The 24,584-nt window shown below is 36.5% G+C and overlaps 1 protein-coding gene across 2 annotated transcripts in view; it reads left to right on the forward strand.

Annotated features, from left to right (window-relative positions):
* The window catches only part of MARCHF6 (membrane associated ring-CH-type finger 6), a gene marked incomplete at its 5' end in the record, with an annotated part of 43,958 nt that extends 23,847 nt beyond the window's left edge, over window positions 1-20,111 (forward strand). For both annotated transcript variants that reach the window (XM_084219336.1, XM_084219335.1), the window contains 14 exons: window positions 1,008-1,076; window positions 1,194-1,268; window positions 2,068-2,202; window positions 2,683-2,802; window positions 4,886-4,986; window positions 5,674-5,811; window positions 7,512-7,713; window positions 9,090-9,159; window positions 10,384-10,565; window positions 11,957-12,091; window positions 14,114-14,203; window positions 15,573-15,705; window positions 16,851-16,986; window positions 18,038-20,111. In XM_084219336.1, coding sequence (XP_084075462.1) covers window positions 1,008-1,076; window positions 1,194-1,268; window positions 2,068-2,202; window positions 2,683-2,802; window positions 4,886-4,986; window positions 5,674-5,811; window positions 7,512-7,713; window positions 9,090-9,159; window positions 10,384-10,565; window positions 11,957-12,091; window positions 14,114-14,203; window positions 15,573-15,705; window positions 16,851-16,986; window positions 18,038-18,125 — 1,674 coding nt within the window. In that variant the 3' untranslated portion in view covers window positions 18,126-20,111. The remainder of the gene's footprint in view (window positions 1-1,007; window positions 1,077-1,193; window positions 1,269-2,067; window positions 2,203-2,682; window positions 2,803-4,885; window positions 4,987-5,673; window positions 5,812-7,511; window positions 7,714-9,089; window positions 9,160-10,383; window positions 10,566-11,956; window positions 12,092-14,113; window positions 14,204-15,572; window positions 15,706-16,850; window positions 16,987-18,037) is intronic.
* Window positions 20,112-24,584: the final 4,473 nt, after the last annotated feature.

The following is a 24,584-nucleotide window of genomic DNA, read 5'->3' on the forward strand; positions in this document are numbered from 1 at the left end:
GAAGTTGTCAGTGTGACTGCCTGCTTTCAAATACTTCCACATGCTTAACAACACAAGCAAGGGCTTTTATGCTTGCTTGAAGGTCTGTCTGAGGAGGAGAGTGGAATCATTTTTCCTTACTATCCATAGGCTTCTGCTGTGGACTGTAGTTGCAGCAGAGAGATTATAAAAGGAGGTATGATGTGAAATTTATTCAAATTTTTTGATCCTGCCAGATTTTTTTAATAAGAATTATTTTAGTTTCTTTGTTATGTCTCTGAACTACTGCAAGTTTGCAGCAAGACTTTCTTTCTCATTATTACTTTTTCAGAGAAAACTACTTTCTCTTAGTTGTAGAAAATAAAGAACCAGAAGCTGGAAGGATTTATTTCATCATAAGTAAGAAGGCTGCATTCCAGCTGCATGTTTTTTTCATCAGCTTCAGTTTCAAAGAATATACACTTGTTTCCAGTTTTCTGTGCAAAAGTAAACAAAAGTTAACATCGGCTTTCTACATCAGTATACTGATGTGCAGTGCAAGTGTAAAACATTACTAGATTAGCATGTGGGTTTTGCCTCCTGAAAAAAAAAGCCCAAAACAAACTCCCAAAGTGCAATTGCATCCAGCTTTTCTTGGAAAAGGTGAGAATTTGATTTAGACAGCAGTGAAGGGAAAGCTACTATTTAAAGTAGGTCTTCTGTTTTTAAACTTACTTATTTGTGGCAGATGTTTTCAGAGACAGCTATTTATTTCTCGAGAAAACTGCTGGTTGTTGAATTTAAGAAGGGTCCTATTATTAATAAATATTTATTTACTTTAGATGCGTGTTTGGGGACGTTACTCAGCACACCAGATCATGACTACTGGTGTCACAGCCAGTTTTGAAAATAGAATCCTGATAGTACACATACTTTTTTAATTTTTCTCTTTTATAAAATTTCCTGTTGCTAAAAGCAGCATAATATAGTGTTTGATGTTAGACAGTTAAAAATTTTTCCAGTGTTATTTTCTTGACAAAGCTATTCAGGGTTTGGCAGCTCTCGTTAAGTTTCAGCGATCACGTCGTTTACTAGGAGTTTGCTATATTGTTGTCAAGGTAATCCTAATTTTTTCTGTGTGGAAAAAAGAACCCTCTCAATTTAAACTGACATTATCAATTTCTTAGCAATTTTTGTTAAACTAGTGAGATGTTATTTTCTGTCTTTTCCTAAAGGTTTCCTTGTTAGTGGTGGTTGAAATTGGTGTGTTTCCTCTCATCTGTGGCTGGTGGTTGGATATATGCTCCTTGGTAAGAACAGAAACAAATAACGATAAAATCTTTTGTAGCTGTTTATATTTGAAGCAAAAAAAAAAAAAAGTTCTGATGAGAAGAGAGCTGTTCTGTTTTCATAAACAGCATTTCCAGAGGGAAATTTCCAGGGTTTTTTAGGTACTGCCTAATGCTAATTTTGGGGTTTTTATGTTACTAAATACAAATTAACATGCTATTACTAAGTTAACAAGATCCTAATCCATTTTAGTGCTGTTACAAGACCACTGTTATAATGAGCTTACTTATAGGCAAACTTGTGCTCTGAATAAACTTCTTTATGTAGCCATCTTGTGTGGAATGGTATTGACTTCATATTTTAAATGTCCAGTCTCTTTCTGGTTTGAAAAAGATCTTTGCTGCATGTGTTTGGAATTGAGGACAATTTTTCTGTCCTGAAAATACTGAGTGATAAATTTGAAATGGACAAAATTAGTGTTCTTCAGCCTTGGTAGAAATAGAACTTTACTTGGGAATTATTTGCTTCCATCATAGTGCCACTTTGTTTGAATTGATTTATAACTTATCTAGAGTCTGTTAGTGATTGAGTTGACATAATTCTTCTTTCTGTCAGAAGAAATAAATTGATCAGATACTGATCTTTATTTGCTGTTCTTATCATAAATAATCCCTTTTTTCTCTAATTAAATGTGTATTTATGTGTTAAAGCAAATATTTAAATTATGCTTAGTATATATGAACTAGGGTAAACAAAATGAGTTCTTGTGGATGTTTGCCAAACTTTATTCAAATTTGTTTACTACTTACCTCCTTCTAGGAGATGTTTGATGCCACTCTGAAAGACAGAGAATTGAGCTTTCAGTCTGCCCCAGGCACCACAATGTTTCTGCATTGGTTGGTTGGAATGGTTTACGTCTTCTATTTTGCATCTTTCATCCTTTTGCTAAGAGAGGTGAGTCTGTAAGAACAAGATTGGTATGTAACACAGTTACAGGCTTACATACAGAACTGTTAAATCTTTCATATGTGGGTATTGCTGCTACCATTTTTTTGTGTATATTGGAGTCAATTTTATGTAAGAAGAGCCATGCTGGTACTTACTGCAGTGGAAAAATCATGATTTGAGTACATTTTACTTAGAGATTTTTGTTTAGCTGTTACATCTGAGCATTGCCTTCAAATGAATCCAAATATGTTTTAGTTGTTTAAGATCAATAAGTACTTGAAAATTAAGCTCTTGTTTGGTTTTTGGTTCTCTAGTTCCATGTGATAATACTTTCTTTGTTGTATTTCTGTGCACTTTTGGTGTATCTTGTTCAACCAATATCCCTGTTATGGTAAAGCTTATTTTCTGCAGCAGTGTTGTTCACAATGAAAAGTAAATACAAAGATTATATTGTCCTCATGTATTGTTTTCTATTTCCTACTTCAGGTATTGAGACCTGGTGTCTTATGGTTTCTCAGGAATTTGAATGATCCAGACTTCAATCCTGTGCAGGAAATGATTCATTTGCCCATCTATAGACATCTCAGGAGGTTTATCTTATCAGTGGTAAGGACTTATCAAAAAGATTTTTTTATTTGGAAATAAAGCTGCATATGTACTGTGTATTTAAAGAACATTTTCATCATGGAAATGAACTGGTACTGGAGCAGGTTGCCAACAGAATCTGCATCTTTCGATGCTCAAACTCAACTAGATAAGGTTCTGAACAGCCTGATGTATCTGGGTCTGCTCATAGCAGGGGTTTGGGGAGAGTCGCTTGGACTTCAGAGCTGTCTTCTAAACCAAGTATGTTATGCGAAGTCCCAGAAAATGTTTGTATATTCAGAAAATAAGTGTTTGTTATAATGGATGTTGTAAATCCAGTAACTTTCATTATGCCCTCAGTTACTGCATTAAACACTGTGTGCCCAGTTCAGCCAAAGTAGTGCAGCATGGGAGAGTAATTTTCTAGACAAATTTTGGACTGGATTCTGCTGCTGTAGCCAGTGGTGGCTGTTTCCAGATTATCATTGTAAGATAGTGAAAACGTTGAGAGTTTTTTTCACTTCAGTTGTTTGTCTGAGGTTTGCTGAGCACTGCTGAGCACGCAGTGAAGGAAGGGTCGCAGACTGTCTGACATAAATGTTACGTGAACTGTGTAAGCTGACACACCAGAACCATTGTTTGATGTACTGTGTTGTTACACCTGAGGTGCTTTGAGCAGTGAAAGCTCAGAGAGATCCTGGTTCTGTTAGAGAGCCCTTCAGTATCTGAATGGAGTTGATCTTTCCACCTTTCTGAGCATTCTGTCCTTAGATAATGGTAATTCTTCAGCTGCCTGAAATTTCATGGTACATCAGGTGGCCCAAATACAAGCCAAGATCTACTGGTTGCTCATGGTCTCATTTATGTTGTCACACATAAGTGTTGAACACGCAGTTACTTGAATTTCACCTTTTGACTTGCTCAGCTAATTAATTCAGAATTTTCACTAGCCTCATGCTAGAATATGGGATCCAGAATGGTAATCATTTACCATTTTAAAGAATAAATCACACCTTTCAAGCTCTGTTTATCTTCTGTATTTAAAGAAATGCCTTGTGTATGACATAAACTATTATTTTTCAGGAAGAATGGGATTCAGTTTTTCTTTTTGACATAGTTAAACACAATTTTTTTTCATATCTTTAGTCTCTATTTCATTTATATGAAATGTAAGAATGTGTTTAAAATGTACTTTTTTCATTGGGTTTCCTTAAGGAAACAGGAATCATAAAAGTGCATTGTCTTCAGGCACTTGATGTCCCCTACTGAATTTTGGTCTTTCAGTCGATTTGAAACGTGAAGAAATAGGAACTGAAAGGTCTTTTGACGCTTCAGCAAGTTGCTTAAGAAGTCAGCCACTCAGTAAAGAGAGGAATACAAAATAAGCAATCCTGGTGTTGGGGAAGCAGGAAGAAAGAACTCTCTGGCGTTGCTCTAGCTGTCAGCAGGGTTATTGCTGCTTATTCAGCTGCAGTCCTGTTTGGCGAGGGCATCGTAGTGTACCAGTCTGCCTGGGATAGAATTGATTTTCTTCATAGTGTCTTCAAATGTCCTTCTGCACTTTGAATGGGCAGCTGAAACAGAGTTGCTAACACAGGCCTGATGGCTATGGCTGGACAGTGCTTGCACAGCATCCAGGCATTTTCTTTGCTGCTCTGCCCTGCTCCCTCACCTCCAGTGACTGAGCTGCAGGCTGGAAGGAGGGTATTCCTGGAACAACTGACCAAAGGAATATGACATCATGCTCAGCAGTAAAAGCTGTGAGAAAGGAGGTTGGGAGGGGATGTTCATGGTTATGGTGTTTGCCTTCCTGATTTCCCAGGAAATTGCTGATTGTCTGCTGATGGGAAATAGAGAGTGAATTCTTACTGTTTTGATTGCTTACTTGGTGCTTTCTCTATTAAATTGCCATTATCTCAGTCTTGCCTGCCTTCTGTTTTGCCTTCCACTTCAGCTGGAGAGGGAATAAGCAAACAGCTGGGAAGGCATTGAGCTGTTAGCTTGGGCTAGCCCACCACACCCAGGGAACATGTCAGACATGGGTGGGAAACTGAGTTTGGTAGTTTCTACTGTTTCAACTAACTTGTTTACTTTATAATTGCAGATTGTCTTTGGATCAATTGTACTACTCATGCTCTGGCTTCCTATACGCATTATTAAGTATCTCCTGCCTAACTTTCTTCCATATAATGTTATGCTCTACAGGTGAGCATTTATTTTTAAAAAGATGGGGTTTTTTTTCAGTGCATCTATAACTGGAAAAAGTGTATTTGCACTCCCTGAGCATTAAAGTGACACTTTTTGTTATGTTATTTTGTCTTCAATTAATCTAATTTTCATTGTTCTAAGAGAAGGAAAGGGTAAAGGACGTGGCTACATCATACAATGTGACAAATTAAAAACTACTTGAAAAAAGAAGCATTTTGTATTCCTTCCATAAAGATAACTGCTCGGGGCTTTGTGCCCTCAAAACATTTCAACTTTCTGATAGTGAAGTTCCTTTTGTGTTTGCTTTTTTAACACACTCGTTCCTGACTGTCATTGCTTCAGGAGGAAAAGAATATCTGTAACTGCATTTTTTTAATGATAGCAGTTTTTTCTTATTTCTGAATAATAATTCAAACAGTAATGAGAGATGCAAATAGAGATGCATACTGTGTTCTTAGATTTAATCTTTCTCAATTTTTTCCCCTAAATTTATTACATGCCAAAGTGGCTAACCTCTCTGCTCAGGGTAATATATAGGGAAAAACCTTAGCAAAAAACTAAGAATTTTCCTTTTTGGCATCCAATGTATTTTTGTATTGTGGTGGCATTCATAGGATTCAGTGTAAAAGATTTCTTTAAGAATGTTCCTTATGTTTGATTTTGTGCTCTTCCCATTGTTTCCAGTGATGCTCCAGTAAGTGAACTTTCCCTAGAGCTGCTTTTGCTTCAGGTGGTGCTTCCAGCTTTGCTAGAGCAAGGACATACTAGACAGTGGTTGAAAGGCCTTGTACGAGCATGGACTGTTACTGCTGGATACTTGCTGTAAGTACAGAAATCCAAAATCAGCTACAACCACTGTGCCCAGTTTGGCCTTTAAACATGAAGGCAGCTTTCCAGAAGGTTATCCCAACAAGCAGGTTTCGAGCTCTTCTACAGATAAATACATTATGAAAAACTTATATAGTTTTCTACTGCTTTCTTCTAAGCAGTAGATGTATGTACTTCTGGACTAGCCTTTGACAAGTAATTCTTTTGGTACACCATTACAGATTTCTTTCACTAAGCAAATGCTGTAAAAGTATGACTGACATCTTCTTCACTCCCTATTATATGAAAATAAGGAGATAAATGTCAGCAGTGTGTTTCCATGAATCATCTAAATAAAATCCATGTGCACTTCTTGGATTTCTTACTATAAGAAGGAAAAGAAAAATAATTTGGAACATTGAGCTGAAGAAGTAAGCAATTTTAATTAGGGGTTTAAAAGTTACTAGTTCAGACTTAAGAGAGGGATAAAACCATTTCTTTGTCAAATAAAGTAAATTATTGTACTGCCAGACAGAGTTCTAGCACTTGAAATTATTTTTTAGTTCATCTGTTTGCCAAATTAGTAAAGAAAAAAGTAAGGTTGATTTTGTTTCTGTACAGTTTTCAGTTTAACTTCAAAGTATATTGGCATTCTTCCACCATGTTGCACTCTTAGGATCAAGAATTATTCTTTGCCAAGCTATGTCTGAGAAAGTGAGTGAACAAATGAAAGATTTTTTTTTTCTTCACTGTAATCCAAAATATTTATTTTAGTTTCTCATAAGGAAACTCTGCTCACCCCATCTTGTCTTAGTTTGCATTTTGAAGAAGTTTTTAATTATTTTCCAAGTTTTGATTGTTTTTAAGTATAGTGTAACAAGAGAGTTTTAGAGATGATGATAGAAATGGCTTTTCTTACTCCACTGTTGCAGCTCTTTAGGACAATTGCAAATTACCTCTTCAGCAATTTTAGTTTAGCACAGATGAAAATCTTTTGCTCTGTTGTTCCTAAAAAGCAAACTGTTGGGTAAATTTCCTTGCTAATAGAATATCCGCACAAATCTTACTCTGCAAAAGCTGAGGAAAATTAAGTTCTAAATGTTCATTTTTAATCAGACTCAAATTTTGCGAATTGTCTATGTGGAAAACATCAACAGAATAATTTTAAAGTAGATTGATTTTTTTCCTAGGATTGATATTCTTAAAAATTTGTGAACAGGTTCTGAGTAATTTAGAATCTTCTTGAAAAACTCTGCCTGCCTTGTACTTCTGACAGCATGTCCATAGCGATGCAGCACTGTCCTTGTATGGTTTAGATTTGAAGGCCGTTGTTTCCTACAGAGCTTAGTGACAATAACATAAAAGTTGTCAGTAGAGCTGTGTGCTTACATGCTTACATGAAATATCCATGTAAATTTCCTTTCATGTGCACACCACCTTTAATACCAGGTGGTGTTCTTAAACCAGTCAAACAGATATGTGATCTTTCCTTGTGATTGTATCCTAACTGCATCCACACCAGCACTTTCCTTCTAAATTGTGTGTATGATGACATTGAGTACCTTACCAAAAAAGGCTTATTTTACTTAATCAAGGTTCTGCCAGTACTCCTGTATTAATTTTGTACAACCTGCATGGATTCTGAGTAGGCCTATATTTCTGTAAGCCTCTCATTCATACCAAACAGAAAAAAACTGAAATTCTGATTGTTACAGGGATCTTCATTCTTATCTACTTGGTGATCAGGAAGAGAACGAAAACAATGCAAATCAGCAACCTAACAACCAGCATGCTCGCAATAATAACGCCATTCCAGTTGTGGGAGAAGGTCTCCATGCGGCCCATCAAGCCATACTTCAACAGGGGGGACCTGTGGGTTTCCAGCCTTATCGTAGGCCTTTAAAATTCCCACTCAGGGTATGTATACCTAACACATCAAGAGAAAAGAAAAAGGCAGTTGAGAAATTTTTTTTCTAAGAAAGATTTGGCCAGAAGTCACATGGTGGGTCCTGTTTCTTATGGTTTGCAGCTTTCAAAAATGTAGAGTTGCAGTTATGCTCATATAAGGCTTTTTTCAGCCTTTAATGTAAGACCTTCAATTACGATTTTATTTATAGAGCCCATATATGTTGGATATTATGTGTCAATTGACATCTTGATTTCTTTACACTAAGTAATGAAGAGAAAGATAATAAGCCCTTCTCAAACAGGTAGTTCAGGTGTGCCTCTAACAAGTCATGGCTTTCAAGGGGGCATATTTTGGTCTTGTAGCTGAAGTGTATTTAGAAGAATTTTGCTTTATTAAAAAAATAAACAGAGAACTTCTGTTGCTTCTGCATCTGTATTAAACATAGAAAGGCATTGTATAATACTTGAAAGTTCTCGATCCTTAAAATTAGAAAGGAAATTTTATTGGCAAATACTTATATTTCTAGAATAATAATACAGCTTAAACTAGATAGCTGTTTTGTTGTTAGTAGAACTGTGAGTTAAATATAAACTTCACCACAGCTCACTTACTGTGGTTTCAGGTATAGCTGAAGAATGGAAGTGATGGCTAACATTAGGTAACTGTGGTATTGCATTTGACACTTCCTTCCTTTGTACCCAAATGTCTCGTCAAGGAAAGTGTGTGTTCCTGATTGAACTTTCTCAACTTTCTCTGTTGGAATAAGGTGTTAGCTTTCCCATAGCAAGCTTGCTTGTTGTGTGGCTTTGATGGTTAGTGAAGCAGAACTTCATAGCACCTGGTGCTTGAGAAATATTTTAAAAAGTCAAGTACATGGTAATTCTCCAGTAAGATGAAAACCTGGCTGAGGAGTAACCAGCTTCACTGTCAGCTTCTGGTCGCAGAAACCTGAGCACATCTGGAAGATCTTTGTCAGCAATGTTTTCCTTTTAAAACCAGTGTCTTGCTCATATGGCATACAGAGCTTGAAATATTTCAGGATTATATGGGAATCAATTTCTGCACTGAGCAGCATAAGAGATGGTCTTTTTTTATGTGACAAAGCAAAGAACTTAAGTCATTCTGGATTCAAATGTTATTTTTTAGTCTTGGAACAGTTAATAGAAAGTTTTAGAAATACACAACACTACAGGTGTTCTGCATGTGCTGTGGTTGGGTTTCTTTTTGCTGATTTATTTATACAGTGAAACATCAGTTAGTATTTGAACATCCTAGTTTAGCTGCCTGTCTAGGATGATGTATTTTTTGTACTGGGATTTCTTGGGGTTCGGTTAAAAAACTTTCTTACAAATTCCCCCTTCTTTCTTTTTTTTTCCTTTTTCAGATATTTCTTTTGATTGTTTTCATGTGCATAACATTACTGATTGCTAGTCTTATCTGCCTTACCTTACCAGGTGAGTGTTATGGGAAACTCTCATTGAAAACAACTCAGTATGCTGCCATGCCCAACCATGGCAGATGTTTTGAAACCATTGTTTGAAGTCAAAAAGCAAAAGTATGGAAACTAGTCTCATTTTTAATAATTTGTCATCAAATTGTAATCTAAAAATCTAAATGACAGAGATTGCCATTCCCTTTTTGTTGTAGAATAATTTTCCTCTGAGGACAGGGCTTCAGGTGCTTCAGTCTTGGTAGTATTGACTAGAAAATAATTGACACTCTTGCACCTGTTTCCCTGTTTCAAGAAGGAAAATACATAGATTGTTTCCAGGTCTTCTACAGTATTTTCTTTAATTAAATATTCTGAAGGTATCATTGCTCAGTACTGCGAAGAGCAGGGAGTTGGACTCGATGGTCCTTAGGGATTCCTTCTAGCTTGAGATACTCTATGATTCTGTGATCCTGACACATCACTAGGAGATTTTGTAAAGTGGCATGTATATCACTTTAAAATGTCTGAATAAGTACTTCAAAAACAATTGGTATTTTAAAAAATAATTTGGAGTAAATGAAGCCATGTCAACCAGCATAAATTTCATAACCTGTTGGCTGTAATACCATGTAATTTATACCTTCTTCTTTTAATGAAGAATTTCATAACCTGTCTGCTGTAATACCGTGTAATTTATACCTTCTTTCTGTTAATGATCCTAAAGTCAATAATGTGTTGAGATCAAAGTTATAAATTCTGTGATTGTTTTAGTAGTAGGACATAAAATAATTCCACTGTAATACTAGGAAAATGAAAGCACTCAATTAAAAAATGAAGTGTACGAAATCAGTCTTCCATTTTTGTCAGAGAACTTCAGAAGCCCCATCCCTAAGTCTTAAAAAATTACATGAGGCAGTGAAACAACCCAAAGATAGCTCATATAATTTAAGTTCAAGCTTACACACTAATGCGTGATCGCTGTTGCAGTTCTGAAGATCAGTGTTCAAGCTCTGAGCAGTGCTTTGTTTTGCTGTAGCTCAGGTCACATTGCTGTCCTAATAAAAATTTAGGTGAAAAAGGATTTCTATGTGTTTATTTGGCATCATTTTTTTGAAGCCGTTTGCATAGTGCTTCACACCTTTATGCATTATGGGTTTCGGATAATTTGATAAGTACTTTTTAAATAAGCATCCTTCCCTAATGCACCCAGAAGCATTACTGTATGTAACAGTGCTTGTGTTTTCAGTGTTCGCTGGCCGGTGGTTAATGTCATTTTGGACGGGGACTGCCAAAATCCATGAGCTGTACACAGCTGCCTGTGGTCTTTATGTCTGTTGGCTGACTATCCGAGCTGTGACAGTGCTGGTTGCCTGGATGCCGCAGGGTCGTAGAGTCATTTTCCAGAAGGTCAAAGAATGGTCTCTCATGGTGAGTCTTGAGAAAGGTTCTACTGAACTACCAAAAAATTAGCTAATGGGACCCATTTCATTTTTTGCTTGCAGGCTTTACTCTGACATGTATACTACATTTTGCTTTTCAGACCATTTTGAAGCTTTTGCAGCTTACATTCCCATTGCCTAGGCTAACTGTTTTTGGAAGGCAATCAATGTAAATATGCTTGTGTGTATATATGTTTGAATATATATATGTGTATATTTTTCTGTTTTCCTTTAAAAGTGAATATATTGCATTTTTATGACATGTGTTATGTGTTCTCAAAAACATTCACATTTTCACATAAATCTGGAAGCTTGACTATTTACTTGTTTAGTTACATGAAATTATCAAATGGGAAAACTTAAAAAAGCTGATAGATGATGATGACCATATCTCTACAAAGTAACTTGATGCATATTTTCAGGAAGATCTTTATTAGCTGTTGAACTAGTGTTGTTCAAATAAAAGATATTTTCCTCAAAAATATTAACTATGAGGAGTTGAGATTCTCAGCATGGAAACAAATTCATACCCCAACTTTTTATCTTGGTTTTGATTTTGAGGATTTCTGTAGTAGATTTCTTGCTATTTCCTTTAAACATTAATAGCATAAATGTATCTTGTTATGGACATTTTAATGTGCTTATTGAATTGTTACACTGTACATGTTCTTCATGTACTGCCATGTTCCCCAAATACCTCATCCATCGTTTTGATTTTAGCTTATTTAAGATCTTAGCTTCTTCAAGAAAATCCACCTAAAGCATAATTTCTATTTGTTCTTTGCCACTTCTCCTTGTCATGTTAATTAAGTCAGGCTACTTTGTATGATGCAGTTAAATTAAGAGAATTTTAGAATAGCTAAAGGTTCAAATACAGTGTTCTGAGTCATCCATTTTTAAGTCAAATATTTTATAATGACTGAATTTTTAAGGTTTGTTTTGTTCCAGAGAAAAATTGGCAGTTTTGGAAAAATTTTTTCAGTTTCCCAACATATGAGTGAGCATATGCAATATATTGAAGTGCCATTGGATAGTATTCCCTATTGATAACAGTAAATGTGATTTTATGGTTTAGAACTATACGAATACTAGTAGGCACAGTCACGATTTTTTCTAGAATTCCTATTCCTATGAAATAGGGCCCAATCTTTAAGACTTGCATTGAAAACTATGTATGTAGTAAAAATTGTTTCTAGGGGTGTATATGTGTGAAATAGAGGTCTGTGTAGTTTTACATAACTACATTTTACATAACCACATTTACATACAAATAAATAGAGGTTTATTTACCAGGGCTGTGTGTTTATGTAGTTCTAATTTTTGAATTTAAACAAAGAATCCTCTGGTAAATATATTAATTAAATGTCTTGGGTTTTTTAGATAATGAAGACATTGATAGTGGCTATACTGCTCGCTGGTGTGGTTCCACTTTTGCTTGGTCTTTTGTTTGAGCTGGTCATCGTTGCACCTTTGAGAGTTCCTTTGGATCAAACACCTCTCTTCTATCCTTGGCAGGTCAGTTGTTTCCACTCTTTTGTTGCTGTTGATGTAAGGAGTAAGGAGCATGGGCTACCTTGCTTCATGTGGATTCAGTGCTTCAGAGCATTTTTCACAAATATGTTTGTATGTGGCAGAGAAAAGGCAGCCAGTCTGGATGTGAGAATTATTGAACCAAAAGGATATGCTGAGGAATTTAAACTATGAAAAGCTGAACTGTTGTGAGATGACATCAAAGGTTGCATTTCAGTGGTCAGCTATTTTTCCAGTAGCATAAATATAAAGTTATATAAGAAGTTATTATATCTTTATGTATGTCTGCAGCAATGTACATACTCTATTCCTTCTGGAAAGCTTTCTGCATACAGTTATGCAGCAAGAGGTTCTGGTATTTTTTTGTTCCTTGTAAGACTTTAATTCAGTGATGAGGCACATGATGAATATAATTTTTAAATTATTTACGGTTGTGCTGATTTTGGCCTGAGTTGTCAAATCATTAATACAAAATTTTGAGGTAGTTGTGTTTTATTACTCTTCAGTCACATCTCACAGGCTGAATGCAAATTTCTGTCCTGCAAGTTGGGAGACAAAATGAAGATACAGCAGATTGAATGACAAATGCTTCCATCACCTAGGCCGAATTATGAAAGAAGTCATAACTCAGAGAAACCCATCTGAGGGGACCATAACTCAGAGCATCTAGAATGCCATTGCCACATAAGAAAGTGTTCAGGGACAGTGACTTTTTAAGCTGCCCTAAGCTTTCATTTACTTTCAATATCCAAATGTTTGTAAGCCATAATACAAAGAAGAAATTGGCTACTTATTTAATTATTCCATATTTTAAAATCCAAGTATATTTTTGAGCTGAGTAGATGACCAGAAAATCAGGACATATATAATTACAGTGGTAGATGATCATGGCTTCCAAACAATTTTGGAAAGAGTTTGTAATGCTAGAGATTATAAAAATTCTTTACTATTGCACATTAGTTCCTTAAAAGTTTTAAAAGAAATATACTGAAAAGTTTTTTTTTCATGTAGCAGAACTTCTTCAAAACATAGGTTAAGTGGGATTTGAGACTTGTTCTAAATTAGCAAGGAACTATCAAAATTGAGACTAATTTCCATTTTTCCTGAAAGAGTTATGCAGAGGTTACATCCCTAAATAAACATGAATCAACTTTAACACTGGTGCTTCTTTTGTAACAATTTTTAAAATCCTTTAGAATGGACATTAACAAAAGTTGTCTTTTTAAATAATCAGTTAAAGAAAATGTATTTCCCCAGCAGGTTTAGAAAGTTAATTTAGTCTATGATGTCCCAAGTCTTACCAGTTCTTAGCTCTTTATTCTACTTTATCAGCCTATGTTTTGCATTCTATTTTTGGTGGGTTTTATTGAAAATCCCTTACAAATATCTGTAATCCAGAAAGGATAGACTTATGATATGAAATGTTTACTAGAAGCCAGTAGTTATAGTGTCCTAATTCCATGTCATAATAATTGCAGTTTATATTAAAACATAAATTTTCCTCTGAATAGTATAACTTTTTTTGTTAAGAGCATTGCCTTGCTTTAAGTTTTTCTTACATCAGGTAGGGTTTTGGGAATAATTAAACTTCAAAAGCAGGAAAAGAACTTGTTTCTTGATGAGTGTGAACATCTTTGTATCTTTTTTCTATTCTTTTATAAAGAAAGGAAATTAACTTCTTTTAATGTAAATTAGATGTACCAGACTGTTAGTCAATTGCTTGAAATCTAATGCTTTTATTTTATATTTGCCTTTGGTTTAATAGCAGTAGTGATTTTCCTGGTCCCAGGGAGCTAAATTTACAGATGTCAATTAATCTTGAGAGCATCCTCTTTTTCATAGGAATTTGCAGAAGATGTCATCTCTTTGGAGCAAAGTCCCATGTAAATAGAAAAGTAATTATATTTTCACTTATAAGTAATATTAGCACATTGCTCTTAAAGCTTTTGGTTGTCAGACTTTTTAAAGACATGTTAATGCTAACACTATAAATTTTTACAAAATTAGGACTGGGCTCTTGGAGTTCTGCATGCCAAAATAATTGCTGCCATAACACTGATGGGTCCCCAGTGGTGGCTGAAAACTGTTATTGAACAGGTAGGGAAAAACTGTTCATGTGAATTATCTGTATAATACATATTTTATGTTTCTGGTTGTGTGTCAGAGAAGTTTACTCTTGCAGTAAGGGAATAATTGAGTAGAATTTAACTAGTCTTCTAAAAACCTTTTAAATTGTGCTTACCTAATCCATTAAGGTACACTTAACAGTAAAAAAAAAATAAGAAATCTGAATTCAAGAAAATACTTTGTATACATAGATGTATTTTTCTCAGGTTTGTAATAAAGTGAGAAAGAAACATGATTATTTCTTCAGATGAAGTCTATGTGTCCAAATACTTATCCAAATATTGGACAGTATTTACATCCACAAACCAAGAACACAGAATTTTGCTTTCTCTGAAGCTGTAGGGATTACCCCATTCATAGATCAGTAGAGATGAAAGACACAATTTTTGTTCCCCTTTGATTATTAAGCAACACAGAACAGTTTCTCTGAGCAGTTCAGAGTAACATGGCCTGTTGTTTTGTTAGAAGTACTTTTTTCTTGATTATAACTGTTAAATTCCATAGTTGTCATCTCAATGAAGTATCTCAGTTGTTTGTCAGAAGGTAATTTTTCAGCTCTGCACTGTATGTGATGCCTGTCCCAACCTCTGTACACAAGGTACCTCTTGTGAGTAAGTCTAGCACATAGTCCATTATTAAATCACTTCAGCTGTCACACTGCAGAAATATAGTCTAAGTCTGGGAGTATGTTTGATGCATGCCACGGCTCCCTATTCCATTCTGAACGCTCTCCATGGGCTGTTTACACACTCTCCGGAGCCTTCCAGGCTGTGGCACAGAGGCCATTGTTTAGCTGTAGCTGGTAGTCATTCAAAACTGGTTTTTTTCCATGCCTAATCTGGTTACATTTTGACCTTAGCTTCTGGTAGTAACTACAGAAGCTTAAGAATTGTGGAGGCCTTTTCTTCAGGCACAGACGCTCTGGTCTGCCCCACAAGTACAAAATTGGATCCTATTTTCTGCCCATTACAAAATTTAATTATTTATATTATTAGCCTATACAGGCTCCTCTCCTAAGTAAGTTAACAGTGCAAAGTTATCCCAGGTCACCCACAGAACCATTGTCCACAGTTCTATTAAATGATCTTTCAGAAGATCTCTTCAATTCCTGCAACTGAATCACTCTGTTCCAGATTAAGCTGGTCTCTTGGGCATTGTTTAAATGATTTCCTGGAACCTTCATGATGTAAATTGGCAGAGTTCTTTCTTCTTCAGCTGTGGCCATGGGAACACCCATTTCCTTTCATAAGAAGAATTGTGTAAAACCTAATTATTACTGTAAGTGCAAAGCAAGGCTTTCTTAATTCATCTGTTCTACTTCTAACTTTTTCCATTTTAGGTATATGCAAATGGGATTCGTAACATTGACTTACACTTCATCATCCGTAAACTGGCAGCACCCGTAATCTCTGTCCTCTTGCTTTCCCTGTGTGTGCCGTACATCATAGCTTCTGGTGTTGTACCTTTACTGGGTATGTACGCATTCAGAACACCTATTTGTTATCTCATGATTTACAGCAGGGTAAATATGTTTGTGGAAATAAAACTTCAAGCTTTAGTTTGTTCAAAAAAAAAACCGAAGAAAACCCACAAAACCCAAACAAAAAACTCTTCTTCTGCTGACAAATGTAAATGTTTAAAGACTTCCAAGAATCACACCATGTTCCAGGAGTATTGTCCAAATGCTTCTTGAACTCTGTCAAGCTTGGTGCTGTGACCACTTCCCTGAGGAGCCTGTGTCAGTGCCCAACCACTCTAGGTGAAGAACCTTTTTCTAATACCCAATCCAAGCCCTTCCCTAACGCAGCTTGAGGCTACTCCTTGGGTCCTGTCACTGGTCACCACAGCAAAGAAATCAGTGTCTGCCCCTCCTCTTATTCAAGGGGAGGAGCAGACACTGATTTCTTCTATGTGCGTTTTAGGTATCTAGCTAGTTTGGGAAAGGAATGATTAATTCATTTCTTCTTTGGACAATCAGCCTTTGATTTTAGTCCCTCTAGGAGCTGAGGCCATCTTTTTCTGACTTGTCAGATTCTAAATAAAGCTTCAAACAGGTGAAAATCCTGGGTTTGTTTTGAGGTTTTAATAATATTAAAATGTAAATTTTAAGTATATAGGGTTTTTTCAGACTTTCCCATCTCCTCACAATTGAGGTAAATAATTTGATTAGAACCAGGGTAGATAAGCTTTTTCATCAAGACTTGTCTTGTACTAATTAGTTTTGATGTTAACAATATTTTCAAAAAGTCCTATTTTATTCTTCAGTCTCACTTGAATGCCAAATTTTATTGCGTTAATTTTTCTGATACAAGGAGAGGTCAGTAGGCAGATAAACAGAAGTTAATAGGCGAAAAGAACTGATAAGCTCTTTTATTTTTCTACTGTGGATTTTGACTGTTAATGGAAAACTTTCCACTTGTAGTGCTTCAGATTAAAAAGAACAGCAGCTATGAAGCTATCACTTGGGATCTTTGAAGTAAATGGATGTGTCATTTATTTCACAGCCCTTCTACTGAAGTTATAGAATAACAAAGTGTGGAAGCGAGTAGAGAAGCAGAAATACATGAGTTAGTTCAGCAATATTACAATGTCTAAGGATTTGTGTCTTGTTTTGTAGGAGTTACTGCTGAAATGCAGAACCTCGTTCAGCGACGCATTTATCCTTTTCTGCTTATGGTGGTGGTTTTGATGGGAATTCTGTCCTTCCAAGTCCGCCAGTTCAAGCGCCTTTATGAACATATTAAAAATGACAAGTGAGTACATAGTGGGTTTTTTAAATTTTTTCCCCTTTATATATATCTATATATGTGAATACTTCAGGTTGAATTCAGGTGTTGTAGATACTTAGGACTAAAAGAGTTTTTAAGAAGTTTTCTAGAGAAATTACTCTTTAAGACAGACAAACTGTTCTTAGCAGATTTATCTGTGGTTCAGGTAGATAAACACAGGAATAGACTGTCTTTATAAAGGGAAGACACTCCCCCATGTCTAACATGAGTGTGTTTTCCCACAAATGAAGCTGTTAGTCTCATCTGTAGTCTTGAATGAAAGATGAATATAATGAATTACAACATACCTGGAAGTAAAAATCATGTCTCAAGCTGCTGCTTATAAAACCATTTCTTCAACCTTTTCTGCATAACTGTTTTTCTTACTCTTTCTACTTATTAGTCCAACTAACCTGTTAAAGAATGTTCAGTTATTTTGATAGTTGGTCCTTACCAAATTTTGTGTGATTTTCTGATGTTTTCAGTAATTATTACTCTGTATTACTCAGAAGCCTGATAACCAGAAAATAATAGGAAAATTATTATTTTTATCTTGCTTAGTTGAGCCTCTTTTTGTGTGTTGTTACATTTTCTTTGGTGTTACCCTAATTAACTTTTTCATGGGTTATTAAGAAGATTAGCAACTAATCTTAGCAACTAATTCATAGGTGTGTAGGGCTCTTGTACACACAGAACTAGCATGCACATAGGAAGCATGAAAAGGAATTTAGGTGGCAAAAAGTGTAGAACAATGATATAGAGGAAGAAGGGAATAATATGAAAGGTATGAAAACTGTTAAACTGCTGAGATAGTTAAATGCTGTTTCAATATCACACTGAAGGAATCTTGCAGCCCTTAAGTTTTCCATGGAGTAGCATCAGGATATTTTCTTTCCCTTTAAGAAAGCTTAAAGACCAGCTAAAGTTCTTCCTTTACAATTTATAGAAGAACTTTTTATTGAAATGAAAGCATCACTTTGGCAGCAAAGGAGATAGAGTGGATTTGTGTTAATTTCTGTTTTTTACTGTGATCCAGGTACCTTGTTGGACAACGACTTGTGAATTACGAACGGAAGTCTGGTAAACCAGGCACATCAACTCCACCTCAGTCTTCACAAGAATAGATGGTCATATTAAACATCTTGACCTTCCCTTTGCCTTTACATGTCCTTTTTTCATAGACTCTTCTCATCTTTGGATATCTCTCCCAATAATACTCTCAGCAGTGTTTTGGCTTCTGTTGGTAGCATCCAGATAGCAGTTAAGGCTCTGTTTCTTATCTGCATTTTCTGATGATGTAAATGCTGTCTGAGGTCTGTATATGTGTATATAGAAGTGTCCTGACACCCTAAAACCTTGGATTAAAAAGAATGTGCATTGTACATCTTTAAAAAGTATATTAATTTATTAAATCTAGTTGTCACTTTATTTTGGACTGCTGTTCTGTTGACAATGTGCCACAAAGCAATAGTGCAAAGAGGCAAGATGTTTTTATAAAATTTGGAGCTTACTTTATGGTGTTCATAACAGTTCTTATTGTAGTAATACAGTATGATTTTTCATGAGTGGAAAGGCCACGTAGAGAATATCAAAAGTAAATAACTGTCTTACAGTCAGCAATGAAATTGCTGTGTTGAGAACATAATGAACTATGTATCTTGCTGTCCAGTCTTTTTTATTATTTTGTATAACACCAAAGCTGTTGTACATTTTTCTATTGCCTGATTGTTTTTCATGTGTCAGAGTTTGTAATATTGTACAGTTGCTGTTAAATCAAGAAAATATTTCCTCTTCTGAGAATTCAGATGTACTTGTTGAGGCTCAGCTTGATTTTTCTATTTGGTTGAAGGGGCTAGGTGGGTGTTTGCTTTGGGATCAGGATTCCATTAATTGAAACAATAAGTAAAAATTTACTAAAGCTAGGTGATGGAAGTATTTAAAGGTACCAAGAAAAATTAAATAGGTTCACAACTTAAATTGTAGCCAATTTCTTATCAATATTAGAATTTTTCAGGATCTCAAGAAAAGGGATGAACCTTAACTGATGTACTTGCACAGCACGAAGAGCATAGTGTAAGCAACGTCCTGAGCTGATCCTTAGTTAAACAGTGTGAAATCTTTTCTTCTGTAAGTTACCAAAGTTGAAAATTGTAGTATGAATTTTATATTGCACAATTACTTTTAAAAAAACCAAACCCAACCAAAAAAAATCTCTCAGAATTGGTCACTGTGAATTTTTACAGGAATAATAGTACCATTTATGGCCTGAGGAGCAGGGAAATACATATGCTATTAAACAGGTAAGGAAAAGTTAGCAGATTTCTTTGCAAGAACACAGTCAAACAAGAGCCACCAAATCAAGTCTGTGTTAATTCTATATGTAGATAGAGTTCTTTTGCAGTAATATTTGGGGGTGGGGGTTATGTAGATAAAGAAAACACATAACAGTATCTCAAAGCTTTAAGTAGCATCAAATCACATGCTTAGATTGCAGTATCTTTCCTGGACCAATGTGGAAAATGTGAATATCCATTGCAGTAATGAGAAAATGGATGGAACATTTAACTTGCTATTCAGTACACTCTCCTTCAGTATTCTGTACTTTACCATGTGTGTATATAATTAATACTTGAGAATCTGGCAGGTGCTTTTAAAGTGTCATCTCTTTTTATTGATGTTGCATCTCTGATCTGACGTGGTATGAGCTAATGTGGTCCAGGCTGTGGTGGTGGTAGTTCATTCTTTGGTGTCTGGACTCATATTCTAAGGCAGCAAGCACAAGCCAAATGCATCTGAATCTAGTGGCAGGAGGATTGGGCTGTCACTCTCAGATCCATACTATTTTACAGAATTCCTGTTGTCCTGATGGTTTTGAACCACAAATATTACCCTTTGGAGTGATTTATTAGAAAATTTCCAGTGAAATGAAATCAGATAAAAATAGACAAATATTTTTTTCATTTACTGTTGCTCATTTAATGCTGAACTGAGTATATATTCTCCCCACATATTTTTGATGTGCATAAATATTGCATTTGATTTACAGTGGTGTACATTGTGGGACAGATATATTTTCACAATAATAAATTCACTGGTAACATATATTCTTACTTATGCCAAGATTCTGTTTTTGACATACCTTTCACAAACAGTTCCAAAATGTTCTTGCCACTCAAATGTTGCGAGCACTACTGTGCATCATGCAGAATTTGCAGTAGTGTGGTACTTGTAACTGTGTTTTTATCCAGACAAACTGGTCTTAATATTAAAATTTATTAAGAAAAAGCCTTTGTGCTGTTCTTACTACTGGTATTTTACAAGTCATGAAAGAAAACAGCAAATCAGGGCCATCATGCAATGTGAACTGCAGCTATTTTGATGTAGCTTACAGTATCTGTATTTGCTTTTTTTTTAATGGAAAACTGGTTTCAAATCCAACTGTTGTGCTGGTATTTGCACTGCTTTACAGATCCAGGTGAAGTTTGTTTCCAGAACTGTCCATTGTGAACTTCTCAGAAATCTCATCTCCTCATCTTATTTTTACACATTTTTGAAAGCATATGGAGGTTGTAGAGAACAGGAATTAAATAACAGTACTTTATAAATTGTTTGAAATTTCAGTGGTTTGCCTTATTGTGTGCTGTGTATTCCCCTGGCATAGAAACTTGATAAGTAAGCTTGTAAGTGGCTGTTTCTGACACAGCTGATGGGCACTGTAGCAGTGGCTTCCATCTGTGCTGGAGTGATGCAGTGGTGTGTACTCCTGTTACTTTTCAAGTGGGAAACTGTGTGTGTGTGTGTGTGTGTGTGTGTGTGTGTGTGTGTGTGTGTGTGTGTGTTATGCACACTTCCACCACAATTTATGTTGACCTAGGTCTTGACTGGAGGGGTTTGAGGTGTATACTGGCTCAATTGTATCCCTTTTGTGTGTTGAGAATCTGATGCTGTTGTTAGGTCCACAGGCCTTCATCCAAGAACTGTCAGATGGCTCTGTAGCTATCTTGCGCATATTGAAAAAAGTTAATTGCAGCATAGTTTTGACTGTTTTTGCACAGGTTATTTTATATTGATTAAAAATAGTTAACACTCTGCATTGTTTCTGTCTGCCCCTTCTCTACTGAGTGAAGGTGAAGTTACTTGATTTTGTTTCTGAGGGCCCTTCAGTACCTGTAACTGCTTTGTGTCAGTGACTTCCTCAGTAAGAAGCCAACTCCAACCTATTGCAGTGTTCACATCACTTTTCTGCGGAGTGCATTAATTCTTTCCTTGCCTCCCCTTATGCTTGCATAAATTTCTTCATAAAAATCCTCACAGCAGCTGCACTGTTCTTCAGAGAACTCTGTAAAAAGCTTCACAAAGGCCTGTACCTCACAAAGCACAAATGACTGGGGTATGATTGCCTGGCATGCTGATCAGCATCATTGTGTTTCCTAGTTTATCACTGACCATTTTTTTACATCTGGTTTGGAAAGGTTTTGTGGTAGGATAGGATCAGTGTTCTTGTTCTGTTTGCCTTGGGAATAATGGCCATGGTACAGCCTGGACAATGAATAAGGTTCTTGGCAGAAATTATGATACAAATTGTAAAAACATTAAACAAGGAATTGAATCTTAGTAGTGTAATGAAGTTCTGGGTGCAAAATAAAAGAAGCTGTTTTCTAAAAGAGGTGAGGAAACAACTTTTACAAAGCATAATGGTAAGTTAGAGCTCTCTTACTGTGGCATTTCAGTTCTTAATTAGTAGCTAGAACTAAAGAATTGCACAGTTAACAGCAATTTTTTAAAACTATGCATCTGTTTTTAATTTCTTCATTAAGAAGTAACCATAAATTGAGAAATTATATGCAGAAATCAAAGTTACTCAATAATGGAAAATTTTAAAAGATTGTATTTCTAGAGGTCAAATACCATTTCATAATAAATTGAATGTTTTGAGTTCAGTATAATACCGAGAGATGGAGCAATGGCAAAATTATTTCAGCTCTGCATATCCATTTTTCTGCTTATCTGCTATTATCTCTTACCTGTTGAGTACTGGCCAACACCAAAGCTGCAGAGGCATCTTCCCCTATACAAGGTGAAGTCAAACATCTGGAGGTGTCTACATCAGGGGTGGGAAGACAGGGTGGTATTTACCATTACTTTCAAGGGCTGTTTGTGTTCCTGAAAAGGACACTAGTTTTACTTAGAATTCCTTGTTGCTCACAAAACCAGAGAAAAATACAAAGCTCTTTTATTTATAGTTGGATAGGGTTTCTGTATTAGAACCTAAATAATGCAGAGCTGCACTGGTGTGCCATGTTCAGCAGATACAAATTGCCTAAGTGGCTTGCTAGGGTTAGGTAAGGAATGTGATGGATCTAAAAAATATTGCTGGATTAGAATGGAGAGTCCATGGGATATTTTAACTAGTTGTTAGCAAGAGTCATGGAAGCAGGAAGCAGCAGAAATTCTAAGGTATGCTGCTTTACAGCAGCATTTCTGGCAGCGCTACTGTAAAGCAACAATTACTTTTAAATGTTCTTTTTATACAAGACTGTATTGTACAGTGGGAGGAAATGCTTCTAGGAAGCAGCATAGATTCATATAGAGATAGTATTTACAAGAGCATGTAGTGACAGGACAAGGGGGCAGTGGCTTCAAACCGAAAGAGAGCAGGTTTAATTAGATGCTAGGAAGACACTCTACTGTGAGGGTGATGGGACACAGGAGCAGGTTGCCCAGAAAAGATGTGGATGCCCCACCACTGGAAATATTAAAGGTCAGGTTGGATGGAACTCTGAGTAGCTTGGTGTAGTGAAAGTGCTCATGTCTGTGGCAGGAGGGTTGGAACTAGGTGATCTCTAAAGTCCAACCCAAGCCAGTCTGTGATTCTATGAAAATACATTTTATTAAATACAAAAAAAAATTCCACCTCTGTGCTGCTGTTTCCCATAATACAGTGGGGCAGCTTTCTGCATGATTTCACTGCACTGGACCAAATTGCTGAAAGAATTAAGAGTATGACATCTACTTTTGGAGCATTTTAGGGATAGTTTCAAGTGTGTGCAAGGATCACAGATGAGAGATAATATGCATCTTGCTGTTTATCTGTTATCACTAGGCACCTTTGAGAAACTGCACTGTGAAATCAGTTTAATTGAATTCTGTGCTGTAAGTTCCTGCAGGATAATGTTTCCTTCATGTTTTTCTTGCTATAGCATTCTTAAATGAGTGGATGCCTTAAAACAACTATAGAAATGTGTGTCATTATATGTCAGAAGTTTGCTGTTTTCATTAGTTACAGGAATCTGCAAAGTATTTTGAGGTCAAATAATTAGCCTGTAGCTTATGCTAAGTATTCCTGTTTTATGAAAGATTGAACAGTTGTTAAAATGTGTGTTTATTGCTTTCCAGAGCCCACCATTTTATCTTTGTCCTGCATGGCTTTGCATGTTCATCAGCAGGGACATAATGTGGATTAAAAAGGCCTGGCTTCAAATAGGATTGTGTGCTTCTGCTTGGCCTTTTTAGAGCATGCAGCACCCAAGTTTCTTTGGAGCAATGGCTTGAGAAGGCTTTCTGAAGTGAATAATCCTATTACCAAGTTGATCTGAGTGCTCAGGCTGTATACAGTCCATTTTAGAAGGTGCAAGAGGGGTATTGCTTTGTAACTAAGAGATGTGCTGGCATCTTTACAGAGGATGCTGTTTTTATCTGCAGTGGAGAGAAGACTGGCAGAGAGGGCACTTTGGTTCCTCACATTCTGGAGCAGTAGGAGAGCCCACACTGCTTCGTGATGTCAATTTGGACAGCAGGTGCTGAGAAGCTGCTGGCACTGGCTGTGCTGCTCTCCATGGTGGCAGACTCTCAGTGGTTCTGCTATCCTGAATGTCCAGGACTGTGGAGCCTGACCAGCAGAGGTTGATTGTGGCTGAGCTGTCCTTGGAAGCAGCAGCTGCTGCGAGTAAAGGGAGTTTTTGGGGATATATTGCCCTGTCTCTTTTTCAGCTCACTCAGCATTTTTTCACATTTCATCCAAGCCAGGAAAGGAGGTGTGAGGATGCCAAAGGCAAGATGGACATGCCACCCTAACACTGCTCACCCAGTAGAGCATCCTTGTGGGGGCCAGCAGGCTACAGGGAACCCAGGTACCTGCAGGAAGCAACCTTCCCAGCCATGGGAACCCCCAATTACATGGGGCTAAGATGGTAACAGAATCAATCAAGTTGGAAAAGATGTCTGAGATCAAGACCAGCCAATGACCGAACACCACCGTAGCATCTAGACCATGCCACATGCAGTCTTTCCTTAAACACCACCTGGGATGCTGATTGTACGACCTCCCTGGATTGGCCCTTCCACTGTCTAATCTCCCCTTCTGTGAAGAATTCTTCTTCATGTCCAACCTAAATGTCTTAATGTCCCCTGCCACAGCTTAAAGACTGTGCCCTCTCACTGTGTCACTGGTTGCTTTGGAGAAGATGCCAACCCTCACTTGCCTACAGCCTCTTTTCAGGCAGTTGTAGAGAGCAATAAGGTTACCCCTGAGACTCTTCTTCCCCAGACCAAACAACCCTACCTTCCCCAGCTGTTCCTCATAG

The sequence above is a fragment of the Fringilla coelebs genome (assembly GCF_963513975.1).
Source record: "Fringilla coelebs genome assembly, chromosome: 1".
Taxonomy (NCBI): Eukaryota; Metazoa; Chordata; class Aves; order Passeriformes; family Fringillidae; genus Fringilla; species Fringilla coelebs.